The sequence below is a fragment of the Camelus dromedarius genome, chromosome 14 (genome assembly GCF_036321535.1).
Source record: "Camelus dromedarius isolate mCamDro1 chromosome 14, mCamDro1.pat, whole genome shotgun sequence".
NCBI classification, from domain to species: domain Eukaryota; kingdom Metazoa; phylum Chordata; class Mammalia; order Artiodactyla; family Camelidae; genus Camelus; species Camelus dromedarius.
In genome coordinates this window covers 28,283,410-28,296,836 of record NC_087449.1, presented here as the reverse complement: position 1 = coordinate 28,296,836, position 13,427 = coordinate 28,283,410, and the positions used below count along the sequence as shown (strand labels likewise).

Sequence of the window (13,427 nt, the reverse complement as noted above, 5' to 3'; positions counted from 1 at the left end):
TACTAACCTTGCTATTTAAGTTTCCTGTTTTTATCTTAAAAATGTACATAAAATTTTGCATTATTTTATTATATTAATGTTTCTTTTAATATTAAAACGTACTCTTTCACCTCAAGTCTTTGAGTAAAACTGACACTCCAAGGTGCCCCGCATTTTCTGGTCTGAGAAGAATGGGAACAGGAATAACTAAGTTAAGCGTATTCTGTTCCATAATGCCTTCACCTTGGTGAGCTATCTTGAAAATATTTTTGCTGCTTAAAAGAGGGAGCAGATGATTGATCTATGATGAATCCATTCCATTACTTACTTCCTATGCCCAAATGACACTAAGTTAGATAAATCTTATATACAGGGTAAAACCCATTACAGTTGACCCTTGAACACTGCAGGAGTTGGGGCGTCAACTGTCCACACACTGGAAAATCTGCACAGAACCTATAGCTGGCCCTCCGTATACATGGCTCCTCAGTATCTGCAGTTCCCCCAATCTGCAATTCCACATCCACGAATTCTGCAGTACTGCAGTTATTTACTATTGAAAGAAATCTGCACATAAGTGGACCTGCTCAGTTCAAACCCATGTTGCTCAAAGGTCAACTGTATTTACATTAAAAGAAAACCCCAAATTTCACTTAAGACACTTAGAAATTCTACATCATTATGTTGCCAGAACTCAAGCAGAACATATTAGAATAATTCTAAATATCAAAACAACATGGTGTAAATATAGTACAAATACTTGAAAGACTAAAGAACTAGTCTATAAACCTTTCTGAACACTACAATTTATTAAAATTGTCAGATAATTCTTCACAACAATTGTACAAGTTATACTGCTATTGAAAATATTTTACAATCACATTAGCATTTATGGTCCCTAATCTCTAATCATTCTTAAAAGTTTAATATAAATATTTAAAATTTTCCAGGAAATAATGCCCTCTAAGGTTTTCTCCTTGGAATACTACTAGCTTTATAAGATGTTTGGGAACAATTAACATTTTGTCCTTATATTTAACTGCATGAAGTTACGCGGATTAATATAATACCTATTTAATAGTAATACCCAATACATTCAGGAAACACTTTGAGATTGCTGAAGACAAACATTTATAGGGTACTTTATTATGAGTATAAACTACTTTCTCTAGAAAAACTTTGAACATTAAGGCTTTAATGCCTGAATTAAAGAAGTATGTTTTGCTTACTAATTTTATTTATTTTAAATATTATCACTAGGATATTTACATTTTGCTTACCTTATTTTTAAAGTATTGTCTGGCATAACTCTTCACTTGTAAAACAGTGCGACTTCCAATCAGCTTTGCAATTTTGGTCCACCTTCGGCCAAACTTAGCCTATGTTATCAAAATGGAAAAGAAATTGCTTTTGATTAACTAAATATTCCAAACAACTACCACATTAAAAAAAAAAACAAAAACCATAACAACTCATCTTTATTTTCTAAAGCACACAATGAAGCCTCATATATGGTTAAGACTTAAAATCAAAGCCCACATTCTTCTTTTGGAATCTTGATTTCTAGAAACAGACCAAGATGAATTAGAAATTTGTTTTCTTTTTATAGCTATCTAAATGAAGACCCATCACTTCTATGCATGCCTAACAGTATGTATTAGTATCGAACATTATGATGTTCCAAATCTAAGAAAACTTAAAAAAAAAAAAGTGCCTGAAAGGCAGGCATATTTTCCAGTTACAGAATCAACTGAGTATGTTCTGACACTAATTTCAAAATATATTCCATCTGATTCCAGATTCCATCTGTTACAATATCCATTACGTGTTCCATAGCAGATACTTTTACACTATACAGATATCACTGACTTACAAAAGTGAATCACAAATGAAGCAATCCACAACTGACACCTCCCTATACCCCTCCACTGTCAAAGGCTGTGTACCTGCTATCACTGAAGCTATGGAGGGACAAACTGAGAACTTAAGGGAGCTCAGGTGTATTCTGAAGAAAAGAATGCAATATAATTTTAAAGCTAGATGGGATTTCCAGGTATCAAGTCTATTATTTGATACATGAGTCTCCTTTACATCTCCAACACAAGATACTATTCCTCACAGGAGTGCAACAATCCTAATTTTTTTTTAAGAATTCTTAAAACTATTGAAATAATGATTAAAAAAAAACCCACAATAACTCAGGGAAGTTGACCCCAGGGCCAGACTTACAGGCCAGGCAGTCATGACTTGTGGTAGCAAGTCTTCAAAGATCTGACCTAAATGATAAACCTTAATTTATACACTTACTTCTAGCAGTCATTAGAAACTCTTAAAACTGAAAGTACTTCTGGGAAAATTATTAGTAAATATAAATTAATTATTTAAGATTGCTCTTAACTAACACCTGGCTGAGATCAACTTACTTTAGAATTAGTTATCTGTGTTGTGTGATGAAAGAAAATAGGTAACCTGGTAGCATGAAGCACTTATGGAGACAGGAAAGATCTGGATGAAGTGTGACTAGTTAGGACAGCAGGGGCCTGGGCACTATGAAAACTGGAGAGGGGATACTGACAAGAGGAGCAAGGAAAACATTCACCAGTTTCAAAACAGAGCAAAGGGACAAGACAGAGAAGGAAAAATCTTCATCATTCAGTACTACGTTATTTCCTTCTCTCAAGCCTGAGAGAATTCAGTCTACAAGCAAATGATATCAACAGGTTATCAAGGGTGGGAACACAACCAACGGTTCCATGTATTTTTGTGGGGAAACATTCTAAGTATAAAATATCTGTTTACACATATAGAGATATCTACATATGTTCATACATAAATACACATTTGCTTTATACAGGGACAAAATATCTCTGGAAGGACACACAAGGAACAGATGACAATGGTTACCTCAAGGCAAAGAGAACTAAAGGCTGAGACAGGAGTCAAAGAGAGACAACACCCTAAAGTTTAGGTACCATTTGAATTTTGAACCATGCAGTTATAGTCCCTGTAACTACCAACAATGTCAACAACAATAACTGAAAAATTTACAACCCATTTATGTGTGTATGTACATTCTGGTCTTTGGTAAGGGATAAAAACCCAAAGTTGTCAGCAATCTTAAATAAATGACTGGTTAATTAGATTATATAAATGACAATCATGCAACAGAGCATCATTAATATACAAAACATCAACAATACAGGAGAAAAATCTCAAAGAGATAAAACCTTCAAGAGAGTTTATGTATTTATATAAAACACCACAAAACATAGTTTATTTCCTGTCATTTGTAAAAATATTAACAATGTTTCCATTTGCATCATGATTCCTATGTAAATATTACATAAATATTCTACATATGTAATATTCAAATATATAATTTCAAAATTAATTAGTGTAATACTGGGTAACATGTACCTTAGAAAAAAGACAGAATCTACTATTGACAGTTAAAAATTTGACTCCTTTATTATTGACTCCTACTGACTCCTTTACATTCAGGAGTACATTCATAATTAGAAACTGGCATCCATATTTTTTCCATTATGCAACTTGCAGCCATTTAAATAGATCTCTGTGAAACATTCATACAAAACAAATGTTTCTGGTCTTCAATTATATCCACTGAAATATTTAGACTGTGTGCACAATGCCAAATATCTAAATTTAAAAAAACTCAGCTGATCACCCAGACAGTTCCAAATATATGTTTTTTTCCAAGAAAAAAAATCAGGTAACTAAATAATTTTGCTTTTTAATCTGGGTAGTTGGTACCATGTATACAGATATAGCTCAATTTCTTGGGCTTTATTAATACCAAAAAAAAAAAAAAAAGGTAAAAAAAATCTAAAATATTGATCCAAATTTATTTTAGTAACTTAGATATGAGTTAAAAAGAATTCTCTTTTACTATACTACAAATATCACTCTAACCAGAAAAACTATAGGTGTGATCATTGTAATTAGAAAGAAATGTCTGGTCTCTATAAATTAATTTAACCTTATAATTCTATCAATATTTGCTTCCAGAATTATTTTACTATAAATTAAAAATTGCTCTATTTACCAGCCCTTGTTCAAACAGCTCTTTTTCTTCTATCGTCCACTTTACTGAGTAACTGGCTGGTTTTGTAGGAGAGTGTACCCTGAGGGGAAAAAGAGGAATTGCAAAAAAATTTCTGAAATGGAACATTCCATATTTACGCAGCTAAAGGTTATAGATAGCCATGGGCTAAATTCAATACTTTGAGTCTAAGAATTAAAAAGAAGAAGGAGAAGGCTGCAGCCTGGACCTGGGGGAACAGATTTACCCTGTCTTATATACTTATCTAGCTCAGGATAGGAGCCCCCAAATATATAATCCTTGGGTCTGAGTGAAGGTAACACTAAAAGACATCAAAGGAAGTCAATGTGGTAACAAATAAATAGGCTCCCTTAGACGGGAAACAAAGCAGCACATGTTAGTACATTTCTAAATCCTGAGAGGTATATAAGAGTTTAAAGTGGCTCCAGATGTATTATCTCTCTGATTCTTCCATGTAAATCTATGTAAATATCAAGCCAGAAAAGAAGTAAAAATACTACGGCATTACATTTACTGCTTTTGAAATGCAGGACTTCAAGAAATTAAAAATAAAATAGTGATGAAATTCAACAATTTAACTCAAGCAAACCGTTAATCTTTTCATTGACTTCATTTTTTGGTTGCTGTTGTTTGTTCAGCAAAATGCAAAAGCCAAAGTCTGCTTGGTGCTCAAACTCTTGGCAATTGTAAATCCGCAAATCTACTCTTTATGGGATTATAAACATGCCAAGTTTAGAAACAAGAAATAACATCAAATTTTCTTCAATTATAGGGAAAGGATGTTTATAAAACAGTTAATTCTTAATTTCTCTAGATCATTTTTGAAACAAATTCAAATTAAATTTTTGTTTTGAAATGGCTGAAAATTAACTGACAGGCCAATAGAAATCAAGTCAATTCCTAATATATTAGAGAGCAGCTTTAAAAAAATTTCCCCACAAATCACTAGAAAACCATCTTTTCCATAATCTAATGGAATTGACTATGTAAGGCCATAAAAAAATTCCAACAAATAAATAACATCATAAAATTACCTTGTAACATTCCAATATCTGTATAAGAAATAGTGATTTAAATTTCTGTATAACCCAAGGTCAAGAGGGCTCTTCCACAGGCCAACTATAACTTATTGCTTAATCTTCCCATAATTTTTAACTAACCAAGAAGATGTTGAAGTATAAAATGTAAGTACATACATGATTTTTGCTGTTTTCTGCAGACTGCACCACATGAAAAAAGAAAATAAGGAAGCTGGTGAAGAAGTTTTTAAAAATACAATTCAGACTTTTAAAAGTATTATAAATTGATTTTACCTCTTCATGTATTTTTTATCATCTTCCTTGTGATCAAGCCAGAATTTTTCTGGAAGTGACTTTTTGGATAAATAATACCTGTGTAACTATTAAAGAAATATTTAAAACAATAATAAAGTCATATAATTCTTATGTGACTTATATACAGTAGCATTCATATTCTTAAGAAAGTCACATTTGAATTCTAGCTGAACCAATTTCTCAAAAGACTTTTCAGGTCTGCGAAAATTATGATGAAAACCTTTACACCTCACAGGGTTGTTATATAGATTAAATATTACCTGTGAAGTCACACAAACACAGTGCCTTGCACAAAATGTGAGCTACATAAGTGCTAGTTTCTCTTATCTTCCCTATCAGAAGTGGCTAAGATATATCCTCAATGTCTTATTTAAATCTTTTTTTCCTAATACATATGGGGAATGTAACAGGTGAATCTGACTGATTGCCCAGGGAAATTTCAGAGTTTCAGTGGAAACAATACTCTGAATGCAGGGTTGTTCTCTACCCTAATAAAAATAACAGACACATAGGTCAAATCTATCAGGGAGCCATTCTCTAAGACTTCTTAACACTGGCCTATACTGCAATACTCTCAGATGAGTCTGAAGATATTCTTCACTTAACAAATATTGACTGTGTATCGTGTACACCAGGCACTATGCTAGGTGCTGGGTGCCGAGGACAAAGATACAAGAAAATATCATCCTTGTCCTCCAAGAGTTCACATAGCTTTTACTGTCATCATTTTGTTTCCAAATCCGGAAGTGAACCAGGGACAACCTAATAAGTATTCATTAACCTAGAACTGCACTGTTCAATACACTAGCCAATAGCCACATGTGTAGCTACTGAGTACTTGAAATGTGGTTAGTATAAACTGAAATGTACTGTAATATAAAATATATATTGAGATTCAAAGAGTATAAAACAAAGAATGCAAAATATCTCAATGTTTATATATCGATTAAATGTTGAAGTAAAATTTTAAATATACTGTTAAATAAAATTATTAAAATTATTTCACCTGTTTCAAATGTGGCTATTAGAAAACTAAGTAAGATCTATATGCCTTGCACTATTTTTCTATTTAAAAGCAATCATCTTGGCTATAACCGCAATGTTAGAGAATAAAAAAGCCTACAAAGGGTTAACCTGTGATAATTAAGGGTATAACGACACCCTGAAAACAACACAGCAATAACGAAGAATAAAGAGAACAGAAATTCTGGCTTAAAAAGGAGGTAAAACTCCACGAAGCACAGATGAGCTAAAAGTAAACCACTACTTATTAGACTAGTGTCAATAATCTTTATAAATCATAAAATCAGAAACATTTTGTTCAGTCTTTTCATTTTACATAGAAAAAAACAGAGTCCCAAAAAAGTTTAGAAAGTTAAAAATCACAAATAGATGAAAGTAATAAGGACAAGAAGCCAGTGGCTGAACTGTGAATAATGATCTACAATTTCTGGGGGGAAAAAATCTTCATTCTGTAGTTTTGTACTTTTTACTTAGATTCTTCCCACTGAACACCTGTAAAATGGTAGAAGAACTTTTACACATTCTACTTGTGTCCTTGGGCAAATTAACATCTCTGGGTTTCAGCTTATATAACTGCAAATGGAGGTTTGGACTAAATGATTTGAACTTGGACTAAAGATTCTAGCTGATTTAAAACAGTCTATAATTTCTACTCAATATTAAGATAGTATAAATAACTGGTTGACAACAGAAACTCAAAAACATTAAGTCAGATCTCAGACTCAGCAGTAAAACAGAATGGTAAGTAACACATTATATACTAGCAGTCTGGGGCCAGATAAAACTATCTAGTAACTAACAGTGGTCTCTTATAAGTTTTGCATTTATAGATTTTTAACCCTGAAATCTTTACTTTCTTCATAATCATTAAAGGATACTCTTCTTCCAACAACATTTTCTCAATGACAGCTCTGTTCTCTTCACTGATGGTGCTATCCAGAGTCCAAGGCTATTAAAAAAGGGAAGAATACATTTTTTTTTAATTTACTGATTTTGATATTATCATGTTTTGTTAAATGAAAATTCATAATACAATGATTACAAATAATAAAGCTACTATTTACTGAGCACAAAGACATTTCTTTGATTCCCATGATAATGCTACAATAGGCATGATTACTTCACAGATGCATCCACGATGCATTCACTAACGTTTCAAGTGGAAGAGACTCGAGCCTTGGATTCCAACACTCAGGCTCCTACCCATGATAAAGTAATGATGTCTATCATGTATGAGGAACTATTAGGTTATTAGGTATTTTGCTAGATACTGCATCCATTTCTAAAACTTACAATTCTTTTTGTTTTCTCCCTTAAGCCACAATTTCTTCTTAAATAATCAAACAAAACTTAAAATTTTTTAGCTCAGGTCTCTTCTCCCAGCTCTATCTAGACTGTTATAACCAACCACACACTCAGAATTTCCACCTGGATATCTAACAGGATTCTCAGACTTAACATACTCAAAACAGAACTCAGCATCACATACCTTCACCTGCTTCTTCCCCAGCCTTCCCAACTTTGTAAACAGCACTATTAGTCACCAAGCTATCCTGGCTAGAAACCCAGCAGTCATCTTGGTTCTATCCCTTTCCCTCAATCCCCACAGCCAATATACCAAGCAATTCTACCTCTAGCACATAATTCAAATCTGCCAACTTCTGCCACAACCTCAGGCCAAGCAACCAACAAATTCTGCTCAGGTTACTACCACTGTTTCCTAGCTAGTCTAATTACCCTCTTGCTTCCTACAAGTATGAGAGCTGTTTGTTGCCCTCCAACCTTGTCACAGGTGTCACCCCCACCCCCTCTCTCCCACTATATTCTAGACACTGGGTTTCAACCAGAGACTTTACGCTATTCTTTCTGCCTAAAATGTTTTTCCTCAACTCTTTACATATCTACTCTCCTCTATTACTTTCAACTTAAATGTCCCCTCCTTAGTTTCCCTCACTGACAAGTTTAAAGTCGGTTTCCCACCCTGTTACTCCTGGTCAGCATCGTGCTTATGTCCTTCATGATCTATAATTAGTCTACTTGTTTACCACCTGACTCCCTTTAGAATGTAAGCTTCCTGAGAGCAGGACCGTGTCTGTCTTGATTACAGCTGTATCCCCCAAGCTTGGCCTAGTGGCTGGCACATACTAAGTACTCAATAAATAATCACTAAATAAAGAAATGAACCATGCAACAATCCCCATTTTTTTAGATAAAGAAACTGAAGTTAACAATTTTGATAAGTAGAGCCCCAAGTCATACTTAAATCCAGCTGGCTCCAAAGCTGTTTCCCAAGAAGCCATTTTTCAAAGTCAAAAGAAGAATAAGCCCCTTCTATTTTTAAAGTAAGAAAAAGGTTTCAATATATTACCCCTGTGGCTGCTGAGAACTAGCACCAAGTTTGTTTGTTTGTTGGTTTGTTTTAAAAAAGAGGTACTCTGGGCAATAAGTAATATCTTAATGCACTGATGTTTTCATAAAATACTTACAATAAGACCATTCTCAGTTCTCCATGATGAATCAAGATAGTGATCTTGTAAAACAGATGCTGTATTTTCATCACTTCTGTAATAATTAAGAAAATGGGTATAAAAGTGAGATTATACCACTTAATGAATATCATTACACAGCATAGTGACTGGCAGGTTTCAGATGTTAAGCAAACATTTAGCTCCCTTCTCCTCTTAACAGATTTAATATTGCTGATGCCTGCTCTACCTCTGCTCTGTGAAATATATAGTGGCTTTAAGCCTCCCTATGGAAACTGCTAAACATTAAGTCTGTTCACTTCTTTTGTTTCCAAAGAGTAAACAATTTCACAAGGAAAAAAATACCCCAAAGCAGCAACCACAACATGCTCTGCGGCTATGAACCAACACTTCAGAGTTCTTTTGATGCATTTGGATGTGTACACAGGAATTCAATTTTACAATTAATTCTTTTAGTTACATCTAAAGGATAAAAGCCATCCTTCAATAGCACCACCCTTAAAAGGAAAAAAAAAACAAAACCCAAGAATAGATGGAAGAACCAAAAGAAAATACTCGGACGCTACAGTGAAGAGATAAGAAATCTGATGTTTTAATAACGCATATAAAAAAAACTTGGGTTATTTGGGGGGTTTTCTATGCCCACAGGGGATTAAACTTTGTTAATTCTCATTCCCTTCACTAATAATTAGAACTCTCTAAAATCACAATGTTCACTTCATATGCAAAAAGTTGAATAGTTAAGCTTGGGGAGGCTTAATCTATGATAAAATGAAATTTAATATTTGCTTCTGTATGTTTTGAAGTTAAAGTTTCTGAGTTATTGACTTTTCCTAGACCTAATTTAGTGGTAAGAATTTGTACCTCTTAGATTGCAAAAATCTATCCACAGGTTTACCTCCATATGGCATATATATATATATATATATATATATATATATATATATATATAAGAGGTTTACTGTGTGCCTCATCCAATAAGAATGTTAGTTCTATGAGAGTAAGAATTTAGTTTTGATAACTGCTATATACACAGGGCTTGGCATATAAAAGATAATCAACATTTGCTGAATCACTGAATGAACAAGGTAGATGGGACATGTATCACACAGGTCTCTAGGAGTTAAGGAATAAAGATTTTATCATAAAGCCAATTGAGGACTGAAGGGAATAACATGATCAGATCTGGATGTGAGAAAATACTGCTCTAACTTCAAAAAAGAATAGAAGGGAGCCAAGAAGACAAGGAGCAATTAAGAGGGAGTGTGATTATATAAATACTAGAGAGAGGTGACAGTAACTTAGACCTCAAGAACAAGCAGTGTGAACAGGAAGTGAACACATTTGAGAGGAAGTGAACACATTCGAGAGGATCCTCAGAATCAATACATTCTTGACAATTGATAAGAAGAGAGGTAAGGAAAAAAGGATAAAGTCTAGGTCTGTGCCTTGCATGACTGGTTGGATGGTGTCACTTACTGAACTAGGGAACCTGGAGAAGCAGGTTGGGTGGTGAAAGTTTATAAACTGAGAATGAAGTGCTTGTGGAACATCCAAGGGCAGATAGAGTCAGAGAACTGGATAAATGGATCTGAAGCTCAGGAGAGAGATTTGGGTTGGTAACGGATTTGGAAACATCAGCATGTATTAGGGAATTTAAAAACTAATTTTTATAGGTCAAAATGGCTAAACATTGGCAAAATCTCATATGGTCCAACCTAACAGACAGAAATTTAAGTCCTGAGAGACAGACTGTGTGGTCAGTGACAAGTCTTATGACAAAATCCCTTGGAACTATGACTTAAAGAACAAGCAGAAAGAGAATGAGAAAGAATGGTAGGAGAAGTAGAAGGGAAACCAAAACATTTCAATGCCATCTTCTAACTTTGGTAACTAGCATTGAGCAAGGACTTGAAAGTGTTTTCAGTTAATCCTCAAGGGTTCCACAAAGGTTATCATCAGTTGTAACTACACAATTCAGGGGGCACCTAAGTGTTTATTCACATTAAATTCCATGCGCTTAGAACCCCAACACCAGGGAGCAACGTTCACCAGAATATAAAGTTAATAATGTGCCTTGGAGCTGTGTAAGGCAATGGCTCTGACCATCAGGAACCAGTAATCTTTGTTATTAGTTGCATGAGACTAAGATGATCACAGGTGCCACCAACAGACCTAAGGCTCAAGCAGAAAAATTAAAGAGAAAGGAAAGGATAAAAAGGGAGAAAAATAAAATACAACCAGAAAATAAAGAAGAACCTATGGAAAAAGGATAGAGCCAATGCTCTGAGAAGATGACCTTAGTGCTTCTAAGGCCAACTCATTTCTCTCTGGACTGAAGAATCTCTCCCACTTAGTTTATAGACTTGTTGTGAAAGGTAAATTAAATCATGCATATAAAAGCACTTGGTCAAGATTAACTTAGTCTACACAAATGTGAACAATGACTGTTACTAAAGGCTTCCTATTCAACTGTATAACTTTGGACTGTTTTGCCCAAAGATCTGAGGGAGAATGTCTATATGAACTTAATTATTTCTCATTTTTCAGTGCTTCAGAGTTCAGGACAACTTTAAACCCATTATTTTAGCCCTTCGTAGGCAATGTTAGTACTCTTCTCCACTTCTCCCTATTGATAGATTGGACCATGTGAAATTGCTATTTTATAGGTCAAAAACCGTCTAAGATTGGCAATTTTACATGGTTCAACCTAGAAATTTCTAATGAAGTTCTTCATAGTTACAAGCAACATAGCTAGCTGAGTTTAGAACTGAGGTCTCCTGATTCCTGACCAGTCTAGGCCTGAAAGGAGATTCTGAAAGCATATTTTAAAAATAATATGTATTAATTTCTTTCTCCGTAAGCAAGGAGTCAAAGGGCTAGATCTCTCAAGCTAGAGGTTGCTGTTTAAAACCACACTGGCCTGCTCTGCTTAACTGGTACGAAAGAAACTGTGACGCCTCACTGGGTCCTCACAATACCATCCCTGAGGTTAACGGGATGGTAAAGAACACATTTACAGAGCACCTGCCTTATTCTAAAGCACATCCCATAATTATTTCATTAGATCTTCACTATAACTGCATGAGGTACAAAACATGACTGTCAGCATATACATGAGCTGCCTGAAGGTTAGACAAAGTAAACGTCTGGCCCAAGGTCACACTGCTAGTAACTGGTAGTGCCAGCCAACACATAAGGAGAACCCAGAGCTGTCCAACCCTAAAGTCCTGCTTTTTTAAGTCACGCTGCCTCTCGGCAAGTTTTTCACAACTACCCCTATGTGTCGGAGGAAACCAGTGGCTGGTAGGGATAAAACGACACGCCCAAGGTCACACAGCTTGCAAGTGATGGAAAAAGGAATCCGTAAGCTCGGGTCCCGTCCAGGGGCCGCCCTTGTTCTAGTTATTGTTGGGCGGCGGCAAGGGAGCGGATTCTAGGGTGGCAGTAATGCAAGAAGGAATCTAATTGCTAAAGAGTGTGGAATGTGCCAGGCGCGGCGGGCACCCCACAGCATCCCGGTAAAAGGTGAAGGAGCCCTCCGACACTGGCCTCTGGTACCCGCCCGCTGGGCTCAGGAGGGGCCGGCAGGCGGGATGGGCGCGGCGTCTCCCTGGCCGCCCGGAGACCTGGCCCAGCGGATGGTCTTCCGCTCCCTTGGCCCTTGCCAGAACCGCGGCCTTTCTAGGGTACTCTCCTCGCATCCGCGCCCATCCCCGTCTCTGCAAGACCCGGTCTCCACGCCTCACCCAGACTGTGCCGCCGCCGGCACCACGTCCCCTTCGACATCCACATCCGCCTCTTCAGCCGCCATGATAGGACCTGACCCGAGCCGTCCTCCCGAGAGATCCCGCGAGAGGTGGAGGCCCTGAAGGCGGGGCCGTGTGCGTCACGGGGCGGGGTTGAAGCGTCGGGCAGTCCCTCCCATGCCGGGAAGCGGGGCTTTCAGAGGAGAGATGTCAAGGAGGCCTGGGGCTTGGTCCTTTGACGTGTAAAGACCTTGGCAAGTGGCCCAGGCTTGGGTTTTGAAGAGATTATGCTCTTGGATAAATTCTTTGGTGCTTCACGTCTCTCACTTGTAAAATGGGGATAAAAGTGCTGAAAAGATCAAGCAAGACCTTCTTTGAACCGTAAAGGTTTCTTATCTGCTGGTTTGGTTCCTTCCTTCCTTCCTTCCTTCCTTCCTTCCTTCCTTCCTTCCTTCCTTCCTTCCTTCCTTCCTTCCCTCTCTCTTTCTCTAGAAAAGTGTTATTCAGCACTTATTGAAGTGCTGAACAATGTCTGTTTTAAAATTAAAGAAACATTAAGAACATAACTTACGATTGCACATTTTATTTTTTAGCAATCTTTACAATTAATTAAAAAAAAATTACTCTTATGCCCAAGGATCTTCACAATAACCCAGTGAGGTAAGCAGAATTGGTATCATGAGTCATGCTTTACAGATGAGGAAACTGAGTCTCAGAAAGCTGAAATGACTAACAAAAAGGATAGACAGCTAGTCAGAGACAGAGCTGGGAC

The 13,427-nt window shown here is 36.2% G+C and overlaps 1 protein-coding gene across 2 annotated transcripts in view; it reads right to left on the bottom strand.

Annotated features, from left to right (window-relative positions):
* MYSM1 (Myb like, SWIRM and MPN domains 1) overlaps window positions 1-12,742 on the bottom strand; it is a 36,526-nt gene extending 23,784 nt beyond the window's left edge. For both annotated transcript variants that reach the window (XM_010984567.3, XM_031465224.2), the window contains exons 1-7: window positions 12,656-12,742; window positions 8,907-8,982; window positions 7,299-7,369; window positions 5,377-5,454; window positions 5,260-5,283; window positions 4,046-4,124; window positions 1,260-1,358 (exon numbers count right to left, since the gene is read on the bottom strand). In XM_010984567.3, the coding sequence (XP_010982869.3) occupies window positions 1,260-1,358; window positions 4,046-4,124; window positions 5,260-5,283; window positions 5,377-5,454; window positions 7,299-7,369; window positions 8,907-8,982; window positions 12,656-12,720 (492 nt within the window). In that variant the 5' untranslated portion in view covers window positions 12,721-12,742. The remainder of the gene's footprint in view (window positions 1-1,259; window positions 1,359-4,045; window positions 4,125-5,259; window positions 5,284-5,376; window positions 5,455-7,298; window positions 7,370-8,906; window positions 8,983-12,655) is intronic.
* Between the last annotated feature and the right edge of the window lie 685 nt (window positions 12,743-13,427).